This window comes from Stegostoma tigrinum, chromosome 17, assembly GCF_030684315.1.
Source record: "Stegostoma tigrinum isolate sSteTig4 chromosome 17, sSteTig4.hap1, whole genome shotgun sequence".
In the NCBI taxonomy this organism is placed as follows: Eukaryota; Metazoa; Chordata; class Chondrichthyes; order Orectolobiformes; family Stegostomatidae; genus Stegostoma; species Stegostoma tigrinum.
In genome coordinates, this window is record NC_081370.1 from 62,348,010 (window position 1) to 62,372,543 (window position 24,534).

At 43.9% G+C, this 24,534-nt stretch overlaps 1 protein-coding gene across 1 annotated transcript in view; it reads left to right on the top strand.

Annotated features, from left to right (window-relative positions):
- Nucleotides 1-234: 234 nt before the first annotated feature.
- ano1a (anoctamin 1, calcium activated chloride channel a) overlaps nt 235-24,534 on the top strand; it is a 208,274-nt gene continuing 183,974 nt past the window's right edge. Inside the window, exons 1-2 of the mRNA XM_059652199.1 lie at nt 235-408; nt 13,450-13,640. Of these exons, the coding sequence (XP_059508182.1) occupies nt 318-408; nt 13,450-13,640 (282 nt within the window). The 5' untranslated portion in view covers nt 235-317. The remainder of the gene's footprint in view (nt 409-13,449; nt 13,641-24,534) is intronic.

A 24,534-nucleotide genomic window follows, 5' to 3' on the forward strand; every position in this document is an offset into this window, starting at 1 on the left:
CTCGGTTCAAAAGTAGATCGATTTGTGAAGTGCTTGTGAAGTGCCCCGTTGCTATTTGAACAGCAGGTTGGATACACTGTGCCTTTAAATAAAACAGGCAAGATTCAGATGCGTACTGGCAGCGCGCTGGCAGGGCAGGGAGACAGGGTCCCTGTGAGGGGGCAGGAGGAAGAAGTGGGCGGGGGGGGGGTTGGAGGTGGTAGAGAATGTGCTAGCCCTGCCTGCCCCCACCCGGCGGGCAGTGTCTGCTCACTGACACCGCTAAGGCATGTCCTTGGAGCGGAGCCCGGGACGTTAAGCGAGAGGGAGAGCGGCGGATGGAAGCGAGCGGAGCGGCGGCGGTGGCCCGGCGGTCGCTGTGGGGGCTCCGGGGGCGGCACCGCACTCTCCCGCAAGGCCAGCGGCAAGGTGAGCTACCCGGGCGGGAACATGCATTCTACCCTGAGGGCCTGGCCGAGTGGTCATGGCATAGCCTCACCCCCACCCTCCCCCTCCCCCCAAGGGTGAATGTCCCGGGGGCACGGGGAAATCCCATAGCGACAGGTAGAGAAACCTGCATTCAGTTAATCTATCTGGGTGCGATGTGCAGGGATGCGGGCTCAAGACAAGAGACTGGCACTAGGGGATATAACGGATCGATGGGCCGAATGGCTTCCTTCTGCCCTGTTATAATCGGAGATTCTGTCATCTGATGTTATTTTAAAAACCCATCTGGTTCACTAATGCCCTTTAGGGAAAGAAACTGCCATCCTTACCTGGTCTGGCCCACATGTGACTCCAGACCCACAGCAATGTGGCTGACTCTGAGCTGCGCTGTGACCCAGTGTGGAGAGCCACCGGGGAAAGGGGCTGCTCAAGAAACGCTGAAAATCGGAGGGGGAGTGGGATTCATTTGGTTTGACTGCCAGGCCTAGGGAGATTGGTCCTCCTCCCTTTGCTAGAACAGTCGGTAAGGTCACGATGGGCCGCAGGGCCTCTTCCCGTGCTGTAAAATAACCTCTAAAGGTGAGCGAGTAGACCAGAGCTCTGTGAGAGAATAAAGGGCCCGGTGCTGGGCCGGGTTGTTGCATTGCTTTATTCAAACCGGGGAGACGTTTAGACCCTCCGGGCAAGCCTTTCCGGTGGGCTCGGTTGGGGCTGAGCGGCCGCACGGGTTGGAAAGTCCTCCTCCCGGTCCCAGCATCCGCAGTGCCGCTTACAGCCAGTGAATACCAATCGGCAGCTGGTAACTCACTGCAGCATTTCTACCTGCACCTGCGCTGGTACTACCCAGCAGCGGGGGGTGGACGGGCTGAATGGCCGCGCCGGGCTCACTGGTAAAGGGACTTGTGCTGGCGGCAGGAGAATGCAGGGGGCTGTGGGTTTTATGTGGAAAGCAGTAGGGGTGGGGGCGGCGGGTAATTGATGAGGCTCGAGGGAAGAGGGGTACAGGTCCGAACGAAGCGCACTGTCTCTCACCCCCACCCCGGGGCACTTGCTGATGGTCTCCGGCCTGTGGCCAGCGGAGAGGAGCTTCAGGTTTCCCAGCCTCATCGACCTCATCCCTTGTCCCTGACCCTGAACCCGTCCCCAGGGAGCAGGGGCAGAATCAGGAACCAGGGCCGAATCTCCGCGGCTCCGCTACCGGGGACATCCTTTCCCCCACTAAGGGGCAGGTTTGGACTCACTCTCCCTCACTCTCCCTCTCCCTCTCTGAGGGGCAGGATTGGACTCTCTCTCCATCCCCATCTCTCTGAGGGGCGAGTTTGGACTCCCTCTCCATCTCCCCTCACCAAGGGGCAGGATTGGACTCCCTTTCCATCTCCCTCTCTCTGAGGGCCAGGTTTGGACTCCCTCTCCCTCTCCCCTCTCTGAGGGGCAGGTTTGGACTCCCTCTCCATCTCCTCTCTCTGAGGGGCAGGTTTGGACTGACTCTCCCTCTCCCTCTCTCTGAGGGGCGGGTTTGGACTGCCTCTCCCTCTCCCTCTCTCTGAGGGGTGGGTTTGGACTCCCTCTCCATCTCCCCTCGCTGAGGGGTGGGTTTGGACTCCCTCTCCCTCTCCTCTCTCTGAGGGGCAGGTTTGAACTCCCTCTCCCTCTCCTCTCTGAGGGGCACGTTTGGACTCCCTCTCCATCTCCCCCTCTCTGAGGGGCAGGTTTGGACTCCCTCTCCATCTCCCCTCACAGAGGGGTGGGTTTGGACTCTCTCTCCCTCTCTGGTCTCTCAGTGGAAGTGCTGGCCCTGGGACAGATCACTTATGACTATGAACCGACTCAGAGCAATGTGCCATAATTGGCAGATAGTGCCCTTTCCTCAGCATCTCAAGGGGCAAGGACTGGGTAGCCCTGGGCAAACCCAAACAAACCTCATCTAACTACATGTTAAGTGAGCTCAGTGAAGGTGTGAGCGCCCCTCCCGTGGCATTACTGTGAGGTGAACGGTATCATCCTTGATAGCATTGTACAATGTACAGAATGCTGAATGGCCTGGACAGATGGATGTTGGGAAGATGTTTCCATTGGTAGGAGAGACTAGGGCCCAAGGGCACAGCCTTCGAGTAAAGGGAAGACCTTTTGGAATGGAGATGTGGAGAAACTTCTTTGGCCAGAGAGTGGTGAATCTACAGAATTCACTGTCACAGAAGACTGTGGAGAGCAGATCATGAGTACATTTAAGAGTGAGATAGACAGGTTCTTGATTATCAAGGGGATCAAGGGTTACAGGGAGAAAGTGGGAGAATGGAGTAGAGGAACTTATCAGCCATGATTGAATGGCGGAGCAGACTCGATGAGCCAAATGGCCTAATTTCTGCTGCTATGTCTTATAGTCTTATGGTCTAATGGTCTAATGTGCCAAAGAGGTCTGCCAGCCCATTGTACCCATGCTAGCCCTTTGTAAGAGATATCCAGTTGACTCTACTGCTTTATCTGTCACTACACACTTGCATTGTATTTGTTCAGGGCAAGTGAACGGCATTGATTATTCATATTGTTTGGGAAAAATAATCATATTGAACTTGAAATCAGAGCTCTGTCATTCTCTCTCCCCAGCCACCCCACGCCATATAAGCTGCTGCCAGCTTCATCAGCACTTTCTGTTTAAATTTCAGAGCTCCAGAAACCGCAGAATTTTGTTGTAATTTATTTCCCATCCCTGATTGACCTTGAGAAGATAGTGGCCAGCTGCCTTCTTGAACCACTGTTTAACCCTCTGGTCAAAGCTACAGTCACAGAAACAAACAGAGAATGCTGGAGAAACTCAGCATGTCTGGCAGTATCTGTGGAGAGAAAAACATATCGAGTTCAATATGACTCTTATGTTCTGAATAAGAGTCACTGGACTGAACCTCTCCACAAAAGTTGCCAAACCTGCTAAGTTTCTCCAGCAATTTCTGTGTTGATTTCAAATTTCCAGCACTGGCAGTATTTTGCCTTTAGCTAAAGACACAGCCGTAGCACTGTTAGGGAGGGAATCCCAGGATTTTGACCCAGTGATGCTGAATGAACAGTAATATATTTCCAAGTCAGGGTGTGAGCGTCTTGTAACTGATGGCATTCCCATCTACCTGCTGCCCTTCTCCTTCTAGATGGAAGCAGTTGTGTGTTTGGAGTGTGCTCTTAAGGATGTTTTGTGAATTTCTGCAGTGCATCTTGTAGATAAAACACACTGCTGCTACTGAGCGTCGGTGGTGGAGGGAGTGGATGTGGTGCCAATCAGGTGGGCTGCTTTGCCCTGGGTGGTGTCAGTTCCTTGATTGTTGTTGGGGCTGCACTCATCTGGACAAGTGGGAACATTCCTGACTTGTGCCTTGTCGATGGTGGACAGATTTTGGGGAGTCAGGAGGTGAGATAACTGCTGCAGGATTCCTAGCCTCCAGTTTACTTTCTGGTCAGTGGAACTAGGATTTTGGTCATGGAGATTAGTAGCGGTGATGCCCTTGAACATAATATCCAATGATTGGGTTAGCACTTAATTCTAAATGTTACTGAATTGAATCTGCTAAAATGAGATTTGAACCCTGTTCCCAGGACATTAGACCGAAGGGTCTCAATTATTAATCCAGCGAAATTATCTTGACACCACAGCTTATGCCCAGAAAATTCCCTCCAGAAGCTATCCAGGTGTATTTGCCAAAGACAATGCACTTACAACTTTTCATAAAGACCAGAATAAGTGATGGGATTAGATTAGATTCCCTACAGTGTGGAAACAGGCCCTTTAGCCGAACAAGTCCACACCGCCCCTTGAAGCGTCCCACCCAGACCCATGCCCCTATAACCCACACACCCCTGAACACTACAGGCAATTTAGCATGGCCAATCCACCTAACCTGCACATCTTCAGACTGTGGGAGGAAACCGGAGCACCCGGAGGAAACCCACGCAGACACGGGGAGAATGTGCAAACTCCGCACAGACAGTTACCCGAGGCTGGGATCGAACCCGGGTCCCTGGCACTGTGAGGCTGCAGTGCTAACCTCTGAGCCACCATGCCAATTAAAATGATTGATCTGAGAGAGTTAATAGCTTGCTCATTATCCAGTTCACTTTTTTCCCTTGTGCCCATTATCATGAGGATGTTCGCTCAGCTGGCATCTCAGCGGGGCTTTTTGTCTAAAACACTTCAGAAATTCTTGGTGACATTTGTCTGTCAATATTTTGGAGACAGACAAAAGTTAAAATTATGAGCGAGATTGTTGAGTCCCAGTTGATGTGACATTTATCCAGATCCATCATAGTTATCAGACAGACATTGAACTACAAAGAAATGACTCTGCTTCCTGACCATTGGATTAAAAATGTGTCCAAGGGGAATCCCAGTTGTTTTATGTCAATAAGATGACCCGATACTTATGAAAGATAGTTTTACAGATCTATTTTTAAATTGGTTCTGCTGCTCCTCTGATGACTATAAACAAAATAGCTTGTGCTATGAGCCAGCGATGTTGTGTCCACCACTATGTGCATGCCAGAGTGCTCCTCTCACGTAATCTGTCTCACAAATACTGTTAGCACCAAGTGATTGGCATTCATTTCACGGTCGCAAGCCCATATGCAGGATGTTGGTGATGCCCAGTGCATCTAGAGACCGGAACAATGGTATAAATAGTATGTACAATGGCGTACAATTTATTCCAGTGGTGAAAGCAATCTGATTCCACATCTCTGACATTGTGATTTATGATGGTCATACCTGTGGTGGAATTAAATTATCTGTCTAGCATTTTGGCTTTGCATGGTTCTTGCTCAAAAAATTGTATGAGTTATTTCCAAGATGTTTTCTTTTCTCATAAACAAAGATCCATCATGAAGAGGTTTGTGCCCTTCTGTTTCCTTGGAGATGTTTGTATTGCTGCCCATCCCTTTGAAGTGAATGGTGTGTCAGGGCCAATTCAGAGCCAACCTCCATGCAGTAGACCTGGAGTCACATGCAGGCTGGCTAACGATGGCAGATTTCTGGCTAAAGAGAGTTACAATGATTAAAAGTTACAACAAGCAACAGGAATACAATGATCACCTTCGCAGAGATTAGCTTTCGATTCCAGGTTTCATTATTTGAGTTTAAAAGTTCTGTCAGCTGCTGAGCTCGAATTTGACCCCATATCCCTACAGCTTTGAATCAGACCTCCAGTCTAGTGACATTACCACAACACCACTATGTCCATCACTGTTAAATGGAAAATTATAAAAAGTACAGCACAGAAACAGGCCACTCAGTCTAAGTGCACTGTGCTGAAGTCTATACTCCACACAAGCCATCACCTAACATCCTTCATCCAACCCAATCTGCAGATCCTTACAACAAAAACAGAGTGTGCTAGAAAACTTAGCGGGTCTGGCAGCGTCTGGGTGAGAGAAACAGAGTTAATGTTTCAATTCCAGTGACCCTTCCTTAGAACTGATAGCATCTTGGAAAAGGTGCTGTTTAGTTTGATGACAAGGATGGGATGAATAGTTGGGGATGAAACCCAGAGAGAGAAGGAGAGAGGGGGAAACAAAGGGATATTAGTCAGTAGGACAGGGAAGAAGAGAAGCTAAAAGGAAATAATGAGGGCTCTGAGTAGGTCAAGACGAGTTGACTGAGCTGAAAGCAAACTGCATATCCTTGTATTTCTTTCTCCCTCATGTGCATATCTAGCTGCCCCTTAAAATATCTCTGCTATTTTCCTCAGCTGCTCCTCTTGGTAGCATGTGCCACATTTTTACCATCCTCTAGGGAAAGAAGCTGCTCCTTAATTCTGAACTGGTTTTATGACTAACTCCCCTATTTTTAAGGCTCCTAGTTTTGGACACCCTCACTAGTGGAAACATTTCTATATTTGACTAATTAACATCCTTCATTGTTTTAAAGACTTCTTTTAGGTCGCTCCGTTAATCTTCTCTAAAGGAACTAACCCTGACCTGTTCATTTTCCTGACAGTTATATCCTCACATTTCTGGCATTATCTTTTTGAATCCTTTTTCTCATATGCCAAATTTTTCTATATCTCTTCTCATAATGTGGTTCCCAGAACTGTGGACAGAGTCCAAGTGTAGTCTAATCAAGGTCTGCACAAGTTTAAGAATAACTTTTCTGCTTTTCAGTTCTATTCCTTTGGAGAGGAGAAGGGGACTTGATTTGCATTGTTCACGGATTTTACTGTGTATGATTCTAGACCCCTCTGCTCCTCTCTTCCTCTGAGAATGTTTTTTCTAAGGATAATAGAGCTTCCTTGATAATCATATCTTAAAGCACCTCTCCTCACTTACGTATATTAGAAGTAATTTCACATGTTCATGTAACTTGTAGCAATTTCTAAAGAAAGATGAGATTAAGAGATAGCATTGAAACTATAACTGAAATTAACTGCAAAACGGGCCAAATGTTCCCAAAGTTGTTGTGGTATGAAAGCATTCCTGTCCACCATATATTCAAAGAATAAGGCAAGAAGCAATTAAGCTGTTTCTTTGTCTACGTTCAAAGTTTCAAAATATTGATTTTATTCCTTTGTGCTCACTCTCTCCTCACTCATTCTATCAAGTCTTGCTGTTAATGTGTTGTTGCCAACTTCCTTGTTACTTTTATTTCTGTCCAGTTTGTAGTTTGTTTCTCTGTGTTAGAGCACACATAAAGTGCTGAGAGTTAGCACAGTGGACAAATGTCAGTTCTAGCGTTGTCAACATGTGTGACACAATGAAGGGAAAACAAATATTTTCGGCAAGATGTGAACTATATTTCCAAATGGTTGTGGCATCTGACTTTCAATCAGATACAATAAATACTGCAGAGCAATGAAAGCCACTGAAGGAATTATGGATTTTAGAGGAGTATTTCAGATGTAATAACTATCATATTTATCAAGTTTCAATTATTCCACTCTTTGACAGCATCATTGATAGGAATTGCAATTAGATAAGGGGTTTGGATCTGCAGCAGGTGGTGAGTGAACCAACAAGAGGGAAAAACATACTTGACCCCATCCTTACCAATCTGCCAGCTGCAAATGCATTTGTCCATGATAGTATCAGTAAGACCAACCATCTCCACAAGGACTGTGAAATGAAGACCCACCTTCACATTGAGAAAACTCTTGATCGTGTTGTGTGGCATTATCACCGTGCTAAATCGGACAAACTTCAAACAGATTTAGCAAGTCAAGACCGAGCATCCATGGGGCAATGTGGGTCGTCAACAGCAGCAGAACTGTTCTCCAGCACAATCTGTAACCCCATGGCCTAGCATGTCCCCCACTCAACCATTACCATCAAGCCAAGGTTCAATGGAGAGTGCAGGAGGGCATGCCAGGAGCAGCGCCAGGCATACCTGAATATGAGGTATCAACCTGGTGAAGCCACCGAACAGGACAAGTTACATGTCAAACAGTTTAAGCAGCAAGTGATAGACAGAGCTAAGTGATGCCACAAACAATATGTCAAGTCTAAACTTTACAGTCCTGACACATCCAGTCGTAAATGGTGATCAATAATTATGCAACTCACTGGAGGAGGATGCTCCACAAATATCCCCATTCCCAATGATGGAAGTGCCCAGCATATTAGTGAAAAAGATAAGGCTGAAATATTCATAGCAATCTTCAGCCAAAAGCGCTGAGTGGATGATCCGCCTTGGTCCTCTGCAGTGGTCCCCAGCATCGTGGGTACCAGGTTTCTGCCAACTTTGTTCACTCCATGTGAAATCAAGAAACAGTTGGATAGTGCAAAGGCTATGGGCCCTGACAACATTCTGGCAATAGAAATGAAGACTTGTGCTCCAGAAATTTCCACATCTTTAGCCAAGCCATTCTAGTACAGCAGCAACACTGGCATCAACCCAATAATGTGAAAAATTGCCCAGGTATGTCCTTTACCTGGAACATGGAATATTGTCATTCATTGCCAGAGGGATGGAGTTTAAAAACAGGGAGGCTATGCTGTAACTATATTGGGTCCTGGTGAGCCCACACCTGGAGTACTGTGTACAGTTTTGGTCTCCTTACTTGAAAAAGGACGTGCTGGCACTGGAGGGGGTTCAGAGGAGGTTCTCGAGTCTGGTTCTGGAATTGAGAGGATTTATGAGGGGAGATTGAGTAGGCTGGGACTATACTCATTGGAATTTAGAAGAATGAGGGTATCTTACAGAAATATCTCAAATAATGATGGGAATAGATAAGAAAGAAGCAGGCGGGTGAAACTAGAACAAGGGGCCTCAAAATAACAGGAAGCAGATTTAGGATTTTGCTGGGGAATAACTTCTTCACCCAAAGGGTTGTGAATCTGTGGAATTCTTTGCCCAGTGAGGTAGTTTGAGGCTACCCCGCTGAAGGTTTTTAAGGCAAAGATAGATTTTTGAACAGTAAAGGAATTAAGGGTTTCAGTGAGTAGGCGGGTAAGTGGAGCTGAGTCCACGAGAAGATCAGCCATGATCTTACTGAATGGTGGAGTAGATTCAATGGGCCAGATGGCCTACTCCTGCTCCCATTTCTTATGTTGCACAGAAAGCAGGACAGATCTAACCCGGCCAATTCCCACCCCATCAGTCTCCCCTCGATCCTCAGTAAAGTGATGGAAGGTGTCACTAACAAAGCTATCGAGCAGCACCTGCTCAGCAATAACCTGCTCAGTGATGCCCAGTTTGGGTTCTGCTAGGGCCACCCAGCTCCTGACCTTGTTACAGCCTTGGTTCAAACCTGGACAAAACAGTTGAATTCAGAGGTGAAGTGAGAGTGACAACCCTTGATGTCAAGGCTTCATTTGAGTGGGTGAGGCCTCAAAGAGCCGTAGCAAAACCGGAATCAATGTGAATCAGGTAAAATCTTTTCAGTGATTTTAAAGTCTCAAAATGTAGATTGTTGTAGCTGCAGGAGGTCAGTCATCTCAACTCCAGGACATCTTTGCAAGGAAGTCTCGAGGTAGTGTCCAAAAATCTTTAGCTGCCTCACTAATAATCTTCATCCGTCATAAGGTCAGAAGTGGGGATGTTTGCCAACGATTGCAGAATGTTCAGCACCATTCACAACTCAACAGGAGCAACAGGGTGGCTCAGTGTTTAGCACTGCAGCCTCACAGCACCAGGACCCGAATTCGATTCCACCCTTGGGCGACTGTCTGTGTGGAATTTGCACATTCTCCCCATCTCTGTGTGGGTTTGCTCCGGTTTCCTCCCACAGTCCAAAGGTGTGGCTGTGCTAAATCGCCCATAGTGTTCAAGGATATGTAGGTTAGGTGAGTTAGCCATGGAGAATATAGGGTTACAGGGATGGGGTTGGTCTGAGTGGAATGCTCTTCGGAGGTTTGGTGTGGATCCAAAGGGCCATTTGTCCTGCTTCACACTTGTGATTCTGTGATCGTATGAATAGATAGCAAAACAGTCCATGTCTAAATGTAGTAAAATGTGGACAATCTCTATGTTTGGGCTGACAAGCAGCAAGTAACATTTGTGCCACACCAATGTCAGGCAACGACCATCAACAAGAGTGAACCTAACTATACTTCCTTGATTTTCACAAATGCTAGTATCACTGAATCCCCCACTATCAACACCTCGGGGATTACCATTGAGCAGAAATTGAATTGGACTAGCTGTATAAATACAGGGGCTACAAGAGCAGATTAGAGGTTTGGAATCCTGCAGTGAGGAACTACAAGGGCTGGCTGTATTTGGGAGACACAAAGTTTTGATCCTACAGTAACTCACCTCCTGACTCCTCAAAGCCTGTCTGCCATCTCCAAGGCACAAGTCAGGAGTGTGATGGATTACTCCCCACTTGCCTGGATGAGCGCAGCCCCAACAACACTCAAAAAGCTTCACAATATCCAGGAAAAAAAAACAGTTCATCTGATTGGCACTACATTCACAAACATCCACTCCCCCCAACACTGATGATCAGTGGCAGCAGTGTGTACCATCTACAAGATGCACTGCAGAAATTCATCAAAGATCCTCAGACAGCACCTTCCAAACACATATCATGGCCACTTCCATCAAGAAGGACAAGAACCACAGATATATGAGGACACCACCACCTCCAAATTCCTCTCCAAACCACTCACCATCCTGGCTTGCAAGTATACTGCCCTTCCTTTAGTGTTGCTGGGTCAAAATCCTGGGATCCCTCCCTAACAGCACTGTAGGTACACCTACACCAAATGCAATGCAGTGGTTCAAGAAGGCAGCTCACCGCCACCTTGTTGAGGGCAACTAGGGGTGGGCAATAAATGCTGATCCAGCCAGTGACTCCCACATCCCATGAATCAGTTTTCAAAGGAGCTATATAAATTCAGTTTGATTATTGTCCCGCCTGTGGTGTCCCATTTTGGAGGAGACGGTGTTAAGTGAATGCATTTCCTCATCACACTGGAAAAGTGATGGTTTCTAATTGGATTGTCAAAGAATGAATGAAGCTATTTCTGTGACTGTGCGGCAGATATTTTGAACCACACGGATTGATATTTTTAATTGAAATGCTTGTCAATTTCAACAACCTCTGGCCCGAGGACTTCATCTTCCTCAACATCATTGGTCTAAATGTTAATTGACAGGAACAGGTGGCTGGTGCCGAATGAGACATTAAAACTTGAAATGTTTTGCATGCGACCTAACTCAAACCCACATAGTCTACTTTTCGATTTAACAGATGCTGGGTACTGGGTAGGGTAGCCAAGCAGCTCTCACCATAACCATTAGTTAATATGATATTTTGTTGAAACAAACAGAGGAAATCGTTGTAGGTTTGGCAGCGTGTGTGAAGAGAGAGAGAGAGAGAGAGAGAGAGAGAGAGAGAGAGAGAGAAAAAAACAGAAGTCATATCAGGCCGGAAACGTTAAACTCTGTTTCTCTCTCTATTGACACATTTCTCCAGCATTCTGTGTTTGTTTCAGATTTCCAGCATTTTGCTTTTATTCTCATGATGTGTTCAGTCTGGCTGTCTCTGATTGAATCTGGAATGGACTATTTTAAACTCGGCCAAACTCATGAAGTGTAGGGGAGTTGAGTTACTGTTGTGACTTGTTCCTGACTGGCAGCTAAATTCATTGAATAAAAACCGAAAGAACTGTGCATGCTGTAATTCAGGAACAACAGAAGTTGCTGGAAAAGCTCAGCGGGTCTGGCAACATCTGTGTAGAGAAATCACGAGTTAACGTTTTGGGTCCGAGCTGGAACCGTCTGAGCTATTCTCAGGCAGGGAACTGACAAATCCGAACATCCCAAAAGGAAAAACTGAATTTCCTAACAGAGATAGCAGGAACTGCAGATGCTGGAGAAACTGAGATAACAAGGTGTGGAGCTGGATGAACACAGCAGTGACTGTCCTCCTCACACCGATGCACTCAACGACATGCTTCTGAAGATTGAGTAGAACAGACCTCGGTCTTGGGTACCACTTTACCCCATCGCCCGGCGAAAGTACCTGCCTTCAATTACTAAATGACACTTTCTTCAACTCTCTCCCTAAATCCTTCCCTTTATGACCTTCTATAAGATAAAGCTCTTTGTCCAAATTTTCACAGGGAAAGGGAGCATGACGATGAACTTAAATTTGGAAAGGTTTTTTTTCACGTGTTAATCGCATGACTGAGATATTGTTTGAGTTCCTTCTTACACCCATCCGGACAGGTGGGATGGTCTGAAAGTTCCCAAAACCCTGGTTTCCAGATTCCAATCTTTCACACAACACACAGCAAAATCTTCAAAGATGATAATGTCGAAGATTGTTTTGTGAATAATTCTCTTCAGAATGTCAGAGGAGCGATGCATTACACATTCACGTAGACCAGTTCTCAGGAAACTGTGGAAGGCAGAATGAGATAGGTTACAAGTTATAAGTTTTGGAAAATCCAGAAATATCAAAAATTAGTTCGTGTGAATTTCAACTTCCCAATGTCAGAGTTCAATTATAGTTCAGTGAGTGAGCTGGGCTCCATACTGTTCCTTCTAGCAGTTAAAGTGTAGGCACTTCTTTTCCAGCCAGGATCTTGGAGACTGGGATCAAGTGTCTGAAGCAGGCTGCCAACTCCTGCCCTCTCTGGATGTATTTGTGATGGGCTGAAGGGTTACAGAGAGGGGGCAGGAAAGTGGAGTTGAGGCCGAGATGAGATGAGCCATGGTATTAAATGGTAGAGCAGGCTATAGGGGCTGAATGGCCTACACATTTGGAAAGATGTTATAAACCAAAGAGTATACATAAAGTAAGAGAGAAAATTTATTTTTGTAATGATAAGCAAACTGACAGGAAGGGATAGGCAGTACAAATCACAGGGTTAACAGTGAAGTCTAGAGGTTACAAAAATAATAAAAGGAAAAACTATTAGTTCTGCGTCTGATCTTTCTGTCTTTACTATCATTAACTATTCCAGTCAACAAATGATGTTGAGCCTGTCCCTTTGAATTTTTCCTATTGTCAGTATATCTCAATGAAATTCACTATTACATCCAATAATAAACTGTAGAACTTAAACAACAATCTTACGAAACGTATGTCTCTCAATTACCTTGACAAGAATCAATTTTATCTCCAGCCTTCAAGCTCAGCAAATATAAGTTTAGCATATGGAAGTTCTGAACTGACACAATTTTCCAATTTCATGTACAACATTTTATATAAAATCAAAAAACGTTAATCCCAGGTATTATTTTGCAATTAATACTTTACCGACAGCTATAAGGCACACATCACCCTGAGTTGGAAATAATGTCATTGGGTCAAAGTACTGGAACTCTCTCAGAAGTAGCGCTACATGGACTGTTATGATTCAACAGATAGCTCAACACTATCTTCTCTAGCGCAGTTAGCAATAGGTGATAAATGCTGGCCCAGAGAGCTCTGCTTCCATCTTATGAACGAATGAAAAGATAAATTGGGAAACTTGTAAATAAATATAAACACTTTTCAAATGAAGTTTTAAAAATTTGAACCATTTAATACTTCTGTAAAACATTACAAACGTTAGGTTTATACATTATCACTTTTTACTGTTTCTTGCCTCTTTTAGATACAAGCAAGGGACAGGATAAAAAGAACACAGCAGCCCTGACTGAATCTGAGGAGAAGCAGCAATCGTTCAATAATCCCACTGTGTTACAGAATGAGGTGCACTGTTCAATAACAGTAGAAGCAAAAGGTGTTGATATTATCAATATAAAAGAAATTGATGATATAGGATATACACAGCAAGAATCTATGGTAAGTCAATGGTTCTTTCTGAGCTAGTTTTCTACTTATTGATTGTTAACGGTAGGAATATACCAGTTTCAGTGTCATATGGTAAATATCTCAAGCATTGGCTAAGCCAAATGGAACAATTGCATCTAAATAAAAACTAGACACACATGAGGGAGGAAGAACTGGATGGTCATTGTGAGAGTTACATGAAGAAGGCTGGAAGGAGGCTTGTGTGAAGCATAAATACCAGTGTGGACCAGTTCAGCAGAGCAGCTTGTGTCTGTGTGTTATGTGCATTGTGCACACATTGTCACAGCAGCAATCTGATCCTCATTGCATTAGGGAATTGAAAGTGATACTCAAAGCAACTGGTAGTGTTTCAAATCCCTTCCCGCATAATAATCATGTCCTCCACATCCATTGTCAACTATAAATAGTTACCTGCCCACTGACTGTGTATCGTATGTAACTAAGCCAGAAACTGGACTTCCAGCTACAAGACTGGAAATCCTAAATTCAGTTTAAAAATAGAGGAACAGGAAGAGGCCATTCAGCACCTTATGCATTTTACACTATTCCATTAGACTCTGACAAATGTTTATCCAAACTACATTTATCTGCTTTGCTTGGTTTTGAGATGTTCTAGGCCCGAAACGTCAGATTTTGTGCTCCTGAGATGCTGCTTGGCCTGCTGTGTTCATCCAGCTTCACACTTTGTTATCATCAATCAATCATAGTTTGGAAATGTTCAGTTGAACTCCAGCCTGAATAGGTTTTGGATTGTGAGTTGCAAAATTTCATTATGCTTTGTCTGAAGGAGTGTTCCTGACACCATTCCAACGCAGCATAATGCTATGTTTCTGCCCTTACTGAACACTCCTTCCAGAAAATATTGTTGTTCACCTTCAATCTTATCAAATATTCTAATCGTCTTAAATGCACATTAGATCAGCACTTAATATTCAGTACTCAAGAAAATACGAGTCTAGTCTTTGAAATCTTCATGGCCTTGTAATTTCTCCATATTTCCTTTATATTTCCCATGTCTCCCGTATACCATCATAGCCCCTCCATGATCACTCAGCCAGAATCCACATGAATAGAAATCATGAGCAGGATAATGAAACAGAGAAATTTTTTACATAGATAAGCTGCAAAGCTGGGCTGAGAGGTGGCAAATGGAGTTTAATGCAGACAAGTGTGAGGTGATGCACTTTGGTAGGAGTAACCGGAAGGCAAAGTACTGGGCTAATGGTGAGATTCTTGGTAGTGTAGATGAGCAGAGAGATCTCGGTGTCCAGATGTCAGAACTAGTTACTTTACTCAGAGAGTAGTAGGAGAATGGAACGCTTTGCCTGCAACGGTAGTAGATTCGCCAACTTTAAGTACATTTAAGTCATCATTGGACAAGCATATGGACATACATGGAATAGTGTAGGTTAGATGGGCTTCAGATTGGTATGACAGGTCGGCACAACATCGAGGGCTGAAGGGCCTGTACTGTGCTGTAATGTTCTATATATGTCTATTCTATATATGTTGATCAAATAAATTAATAATCATCCATTCAACATCACAATTAGAAATGGCTTCTCTTTACTGGCTATAAATTTGTTAAAACAAACAAGCAGACATTGAATAACCTCTTAAAAACACTTTGTATCTATTAACTGCTCATAAAACTGTCAAATAGACATTACAGACCCTGCCCTCATGGCAGCTTAAACAACTTTCTGCTGAGCTAAATACATGAGTGGGTCTTGAAGATCAATCCTAATTAGATTCCATTACAGAATCATAAAGCAAAACTCCAGGGCTCAATATACGTTAAAGTTCACATACAGATAGATTTCCAATCAAAGAGGTCAAACGTCTGCACTGCTATTTCCAACGTTCAACAGACATTTACACTTCAAATCAGTTCAAAAAAATCAAAGCACAAATTCTAGACATCAATTTAAAATCTTGATTACTTTATCATAGTACTATATTGCAGCCGAACACTTTAACAATGTTGGTCAATTTAACTGTTACCTTTTCAGAACAATTCCTATCATTAACCAATGTGTTAAAACACACTCAGCTCATAATAAAACATTGCTTCCTGAGACATTGAAGTTGTCAAACAACTTTTGAAGTTACCAAATGCAAACCAACTGTGGACCGGGCTTCTGCTATGGCTCCTGATTACTCGGAGTTGCTGTGAAACGTTGAATTTTTTAGAAAAAGCTACAACAATAAATCATTCATTCACAGGATGAGGACATCACCAGCTAGGTCAACATTTATTGCTCCTCCCTAATTACCCAGAGGACAGTTAAGAGTCAAGCACATTGCTGGGGGTCTGGAGTCACAAGTAGTCCAGACCAGGGTAAGTATGGCAGTTTCCTTCCCTAAAGGGCATTAGTGAACAAGATGGGTTTTCTGACATTCATTAGACTCTTAATTCTAGACTTTTATTGAACTCAAGTTCCACCAACTGCTGTGGCGGGATTTGAACCTGAGCCCCAAGATAATTAACCAGGTCTCTGGATTAACAGTTCAGCAATAATCTGCATGCTATTCAAGCAGATTGTACCATACAAAATGCATCAGGGTAGCAGAATGGAGGGCAGAATACAATGTTACAGCCGTAGAGAAGGTGCAGAGAGAGAGATCAGAATTAACATTTGAGAGATCCGTTCAATTATAGGGCCTGACTCCAAGGAAACTCCAGGGGTTCTAAAATGCCCTGCCGTACAACAAGATGGGCAAATGCAGGAATTATGCATTTACTGTCCTAAGCAACTGGAATAGGAAGGGGGCAGTCGGAGTCAGGTTTGAATCCCACCCACCTTGATTTCGACATGGCCAAAGGCATGAAAACCCAGCCCTGATCTCTGTATCGATCAGCAATGAGAAGCCAGGCAGCCATTACCTTAGAGTAGTATTAGACATCCTGGAGAGAAGCAATACAGAGCCGTCATCAATTCTATAACTATGATCTCCCTGCTCATTCTTCTGAATTTCAGTAAATATAACACTAACCAATTCAAGCTCTCCTCATATCATCAGACCTGCTATCCCAGGAAGCAGTCTGATAAAACTCTGATGCACTCCCTCCATAGCCAGAACATCAATCCTTAGATAAGGGGACCAAAACCCCGCGCAATACTCCAGGTGTGATCTCATCAAGGCTCTATACAAAGTAAGACATCCTTGTTCCTGCACTTGAATCCTCTCACTATGAAGGTCAATAAACTATTTACCTACTACACTGCCTGCTGTACCTGCATACTTACTTTCAGTGAATGATGCATAAGGACACCCTGGTCTCATTGCACCTCCCTTTTCCCAATTTATTACAATTCACATAATAGTCTGTCTTCTTGATTTTGCTCCCAAACTGGATATCCTCAAATGTATCCACATTATACTGCACCTGCCATGTAATTGCCCATTTGGTCAACTTGTCCAAATCACACTGAAGCATCTTCATATCTTCCTCACAGTTTATCTCACTGTCATTTATAAACTTGGAATTATTCTACTTAGTTCCCACATCCAAATTATTCTACCTATTCATCAGAGGGTCTAGACCCGAAACGTCAGCTTTTGTGCTCCTGAGATGCTGCCTGGCCTGCTGTGTTCATCCAGCTTCACACTTTGTCATCAAGTGCAACTGGAGATGGGCAACACCTGCTGGCTTTACCTGCAGTGACCCAGCAAAATATACTCTTAGAATAATTTCAAAATCTCAGTTATTTGCGAAAAGAATGAAGCCACAAAATTCTATCTTGCCCTGTTAACACCTTTCTTGTCATGATCCTTTGCATAAAAGCTCTATCTTTTATCCAAATGATTCTTAAACTCCTTTGATTCTATTTCAGCAAGTATCTTGCTTCAAGGATTCCCTTATTTGGTGACACAGCCCTTAGAAGGGGACATGTCAAGCACTACAGTGACCACATTTTTTTTCATTTAATTGAAGAAAACCAGGTCTTTCCATGTTTTGAAAGCTCCTTTCACTTTGTCTAGACTTAAATAGCAATTGCAAGACAGGACAAGATAAGAAATAATAAAATACCATGGAAGGAATAATTAGCGTAGAAACATCGTAGTCAGCAAAGCCTAACTCTCTTTTCAGCCTTGATAAACTTTGCTTCTCATCATTGATCAGAGCCAGCTGCTAATTGTGAATGCTTTTGTTGGCTTAATAATGCACATACTCTCTCAGACTGTTCATAGTACTCAGGAGCAGTTTTGTTTCCCCAGAATCTAATCAGGAATGCTATAAGCTCAATTTTATGGATGCCTCAAAGAATGACTTGGCCACTTTTTCTAGTATTCATTTCACAACTGAACAGCTAACTAAATTGTTCAGGCTTTACACTGACATGAATGTAGTCCAAGTCAGAACACTCAAAGAGGTAGCTTCTCTCCACTTCTCATTGAAGTATGTTTGATAGCTGATGGTATGAAGTCACTTTAGAGCACACCTTTTACCATTTACAGGAACTGTCACTGTTGAACTCTCTTCGAAGAAAAACCATAGACAATTCTCCAAGCTTTTTTGCTCTTTCACAATTTTCCATCCTTGAACTTCTCTGCCAAATAAAATATGAATACACTGTACTTGCTTCAAGAATGTATTTCCTCAGATTCTTGTCTTCACCTGTTTGACTAATGTTGCATTCACATTGTTATCAAAAGAGAAGATTCATGGACTGAGCCATTGAAACTCAATTTCCATTCCTATCTTTACTGCACAGTGCAGGGTTGCTTTGTTTAAATGTAATTGTTCTGACAAAGCCATCTACATCAGACTTTCGTTCGTTGACTACAGCTCCACCTTCAACACCATTATCCCCTCCAGGCTGATCTCAAAACTGCATGGTCTTGGTCTCAGCTCCACCCTCTGCAGCTTTCTGACTCACAGACCACAATCAGTGAGGATAAGTAACTGCATCTCCTCTAATAATAACACTCTACACTGAAGCCCCCCAAGGATGTGTTGTCAGCCTCCTACTGTACCCAAGGTACATCTGTGACTGCGTTACCAAATTTCAAACGAACGCCATCTACAAGTTCACTGATGACACCGTAGTGGGACGGATATCTAACAATGGTGAGTCAGAATACAGAAGGGAGATAGAGGGCTTGGTGACGTTGTACAATGAAAACAATCTGTCTCTCAACTTCAGCAAAACTAAAGAACTGATCATTGACTTCAGAATGAAGGGAGGAGAACATACCCCGATCTACATAAACAGAATGAGGTCGAGAGGGTGAAGAGCATCAATTTCCTTAGAATGACAATAACCAATGACCTATCCTGGTCTCCCCACATAAATACCACAGTCAAGAAGGCACAAGTACACGTCTTCTTCCTCAGGCAGTTCAGCAAATTTAGAATGGCCATAACATTCCTCACCAACTTCTACAGAAGCACCATTGAAAGAAAATTGTCCAGATGCATAACGGCCTGGTCTGACAACTGCTCTGCCCAGGACCGTAAGAAACTACGGAAGGCGGTGTGCACGGCCCAAAACATCATGGAAGCCAACATTCCATCCATGGATCTATTTACAGCTCGCTGCTGTGGAAAGGCTGCCAACATCATCAAAGACCCATCACACCCTGGGTAATGACATCCTACAACCTCTTCTGTCAGGCAGAAGGTACAGAAGCCTGAACACATGCACAAGCAGGTACAGGAACAGCTTCTTCCCAGCTGTTATCAGACTGTAGAATGGACTCTAGTCTCAAATAATGTAACTTGCAGTATAACCTGTAATTTTTTGGTCTGTACATCCTTTGCTTGTTGTGATCAGACTGTACCATGTGTAAACAAAGCTGTTCACTATATTTTGGTACTTGTGTCGATAAAATCAATCAATTTGGAAAGATTTGCATGCAGCAACTTCTCTATTAAAGGACCTGGGATCTATCAATGCAAAGAAAATGAAGAAATCAGATCTTTCCAAATCTTCCGTCTATTGACACCCAAACAGACAAACCCATAGGGATAGGGCTAAGCACAAGGAGAAATTGAAGGGACAGCGGGCACAAAGTAGGGAAGGATGCATTGTTAGGACATTGTGAACCAGACAATCATAAACTGACATGAGTAAATCTTTCATTGAACACTAGGGGCAACTAGTCTTGGTGCAAGGGCAGTGGCTGTGGCTAAGTAACAGAAATGGATAAAACATGCAGCCAGCTTGAGGAAATTAAATTGATCCCATGATGCTATTTCAAAGCAGAGCAAGACCGTTCTTTCTGACCAATAGTTATCCCTCAATAATATCACAAAAACAGCTTATCTGATTGCTGTTTGTTGAGGTTTGCTGTGCACAAAATTGGCTGCCATGTTTTATACATTACAACATTGGCTACATTTCAAAGGTGCTTCATCATTTGTGAAGCACTTTGAGTGGTCCTGTTTGTGCAAAAACGCTATACACTGGGTAAATGCAAATCATTCTTTTATCAAGCACACTGATTTTGTTTCATTTCATTGCTTTGTGGTTCATTTAAGGCAACAAGATATAGGAGAAGAATTACGCATTCAGCTCGGGTCTGCTCGACCATTTGATCTTGTCTGATTTATTTCTCAACCCAACCCCATTCTCCTGCCTTCTCCTCATAACCCTATGTCCCCTTACTAATCAAGAACCTGTCTATCTCTATCTTGAATACATTTAATGACTTGGCCTCCACAGTCCTCTGCAGCAATGAGTTGCATAGAGTCACTACCCTCAGCCAGAAGAAATTCCTCCTCATCTCAGTTCTGAAGCACCATCATCTCACTGAGGCTGTGCCTTTGGATCATGGTCTCTCCTACTAGTGGAAATATTTTTTCCACATCCACTCCAACCGGGCCTCTCAGTATTCTGTAGGTTTCAATGAGATCCCTCCTCATTTAATGATCTCTAGGCCACCTATTCAAATTTTTGCTTTAATGTTTTATTAAATACTCATTGCCTTTAAGAATCAGTCATAGAGCTATACAGCACGGAAACAGACCCTTTGGTCCAACTCATCCATGCCAACCAGATATCCTAAATTCATCTCGTCCCATTTGCCAGCATTTGGCCCATATCCCTCTTAACCCTTCCTTTTCATATACCCATCCAGACACATTTTAAATGTTGTGACTGTACCAGCCTCCAACACTTCTTCTGGCAGCTTGTTCTATAAATGCACCATCCTCCGCGTGACAAAGTTGCCCCTTAGGAGCCTTGTAACTCCTTCCCCTCTCACCTTAAACCTTCTCCCTCTAGTTTTTACTCCCCTACCCTCGGAAAAAGGTTTTGGCAATTTACACCATCTATGCTCCTCATGATTTTATAAACCTCTGTAAGGTCACCCCTCAGCCCGTGATGCTCCAGGGAATATAGCACCAGTCCATTCAGCCTCTCCCTGTAGCTCAAATTTCCAATCTTGGCAGCATCCCTGTAAATCTTTTTTGAATCCTTTCAAGTTTAATGTTTTCCTATAGCAGGGAGACCAGAATTGAATGCAGTTGATTCTCAGTTCTCATTCCAATGCTGCTTATGTCTCAATCCTAAAACTAGAAGGAAAAGGAATTTTGCAGAATATTTGATAGTAGAAAATTTCAGAACAAAACCGAAAGAACAACTGATAAGTCTCCCAATGGTATCTACCAAGAATGTTCCAGTATAATTCTGTAAAATGTTTTATGCTACAATCCATTGGTTACAAAGCATAAAACAATATGTTAACTTGTACAATTTTTTTTAGTTGTTCAAGGGATGAGGGCGTCTCTGGCTAGGCAGCATTTATTGCCTATTCCTAATTGCCGAAAGGGCAGTTAAGAGTCAACCACATTGCTGTGGGTCTGGAGTCACATGTAGGCCATGAGTGAACCAAATGGGGTTTTCTCCATTCATCATTAGACTCTTAATTTCAGATATTTATTGAATTCAAATTCCACCATCTGCTGTGGCAGGATTTGAACCTGGGTCCCCAGAGCATTAGTGATAATGGGAACTGCAGATGCTGGAGAATCCAAGATAACAAAGTGTGAAGCTGGATGAACACAGCAGGCCAAGCAGCATCTCAGGAGCACAAAAGCTGACGTTTTGGGCTGAGACCCTTCATCAGAGAGGGGGATGGGGTGAGGGTTCTGAAATAAATAGGGAGAGAGGGGGAGGCGGACCGAAGATGGAGTGAAAAGAAGATAGGTGGAGAGGAGAGTATAGGTGGGGAGATAGGGAGGGGATAGGTCAGTCCGGGGAAGAAGGACAGGTCAAGGAGGTGGGATGAGGTAGTAGGTAGGAAATGGAGGTGCGGCTTGAGGTGGGAGGAAGGGATGGGTGAGAGGAAGAACAGGTTAGGGAGGCAGAGACAGGCTGGGCTGGTTTTGAGATGCAGTGGAGGGAGGGGACAAGCTGGGCTGGTTTTGTGATGCAGTGGAGGGAGGGGAAGAACTGGGCTGGTTTTGGGATGCAGTGGGAGAAGGGGAGATTTTGAAGCTGGTGAAGTCCACATTGATACCATTGGGCTGCAGGGTTCCCAAGCGGAATATGAGTTGCTGTTCTTGCAACCTTCGGGTGGCATCATTGTGGCACTGCAGGAGGCCCATGATGGACATGTCGTCTGAGGAATGGGAGGGGGAGTTAAAATGGTTCGCGACTGGGAGGTGCAGTTGTTTCTTGCGAACCGAGCGGAGGTGTTCTGCAAAGCGGTCCCCAAGCTTCCGTTTGGTTTCCCCAATGTAGAGGAAGCCAAACTGGGTACAATGGATACAGTATACCACATTGGCAGATGTGCACGTGAACATCTGCTTAATGTGGAAGGTCATCTTGGGACCTGGAATGGGGGTGAGGGAGGAGGTGTGGGGGCAAGTGTAGCACTTCCTGCAGTTGCAGGGGAAGGTGGCAGGTGTGGTGGGGTTGGAGGGGTGTATGGAGCGGACAAGGGAGTCATGGAGAGAGTGGTCTCCCCGGAAAGCAGACAAGGGTGGGGATGGAAAAATGGCTTGGGTGGTGGGGTCGGATTGTAGATGGCGGAAGTGTCAGGGGATGATGCGTTGTATCCCCAGACCATTATCTGGGTCCCTGGATTAATAGCCCAGCAATAACACCACTCGGCCATCACCTCCCCACATATGTACTAAAATGCAGGTTTAATTACAAGATGACTAATTTGTTGTTGAACCTGGGCTTAAAGTTACTAATTTTCATACACTGTCTGAATGTGGACAAAGCTGAGGCATGATTCACTGAAGCTCTGTGTAACATTTCCATTCACTCTCCTCCCACTTAGCAATAGGACTCTGACAGTCTGCAGCTGGGTAACTTATACGACCCAGTCTTGCAAGTACAACAAAATTTATATTCAAACTGTGATCTTTCAGAGTTTCAAAGCTGTCAGTGCTCTGCCTCAGTCACTGGGGAATGTTTCACTGCGCAGTAAATGCAGCACTGGATGCAGGGAAGGACATTGAGGCTTGAAGACTGCAGTAATATCTTGTGAACCCCTGCTAAGCCAAGACTGAACAAAAATTGTGAACCTGTCTGCGCAGCTGGAACAAGTGATTATATTCTTTTATCAAAATCTGTCAGTGTTGTGCCAAAGAAAATTTGCAAAATAAATTCATTCAAAATCAAAAACAGTGCAATGTGGAACCTGGTCCATTAAAACTAAATGTTCCTTGGGGTTAACTTTTGCAAACATAACAGTAGGTGTAGGTCATTCAACTCCCTCTGCCAGTTCTGTCTTTCAAGGAGATTGTGGCTGAAATGTACGTTAATTTCAACAAAAGCATAAAATGCTTCAGAAACCCAGCAGGCCTGGCGGCATCCATGGAGAGAAGGCAGAGTTAATGTTTGGAGTCTGGTGACCCAACTGTCCACCATTGCTGCCAGACTTGCTGAGTTTCTTCAGCAATTTCTGTTCTTGTTTTGGATTTCCAGCATCCACAGTTTTTTGCTTTATTTTGGTGTATCTTAACTTCAGTCAACGACCATGTTTTGTACCCTGTCTGGAAAACAAAATCTAGCACTCACATATCCGAGACTATAAACTGAGATGTTGGCATTTAATTTCAGTCTGAGGGACAAAGCTCAAAACTTCTACCACTGCTTGAGTGAAGCAGTGTTTTCTAACTTCTCTCCTAAAGGCCCTTGTTTTATTTTGACATGGACTCTGCAACAGAAAAATGAATTATTTAGAGTAAAGCAGGCGAAGGGGAGATTTGATAGCAGAGTTCAAAATCTTGAAGGGATTTTATAGAGTGCAGAAGGATCATTAATCAAAGAAAGAAGATTTAAAGGCAGTTGACAATGGAATCAGCCATCATAGGCAGATTGTTTTTGCACAAGTTACAATGATTTGAATTGCATTGGCTGAAAGCGAAGTGGAAACAGTTTCAACAATAACTTTGAAAGACGTTTGGAAAAATATTTCAAAGGTAAGATTTACCGGTTTAGGTTAAAAGTAGGAAAGTGATGTTGATTGGAAGGCTCATAAACTGCCAGTATAATCGATCCAAGTGACTTCCTTCTCTACAATATCATTCTATTGTGTAGGAACTGAAACTATGAAAGATAGGACCTCTCAGCAGACATCACAAAACATTTTACAATCAATGAACTACTTTTGAAATGGTCATTGATGTAATTTAAGAACAGGTGGACTGCCAGTTTATGCACAGCAAGCTCCCACACAACCATGTGATAATGATCCGATAATGTGCTGCTAAATGGTGCTGATAGGTTGCTTTGTGGTACAGTGGTAGTATTCCTACTCCTGGTCCAAGAGGCCCAGGTTCATGTCCTACCTTGAAAACAAAATAGTTTAAATTAAAAAACACTAAATGATATTGTTCAAGGATTAAACATTGAGCCACTTACTAAAGGTAACGCTTCCCTACTTGAAGACAGTCCTTTACCTGAGAGGGGGTGGA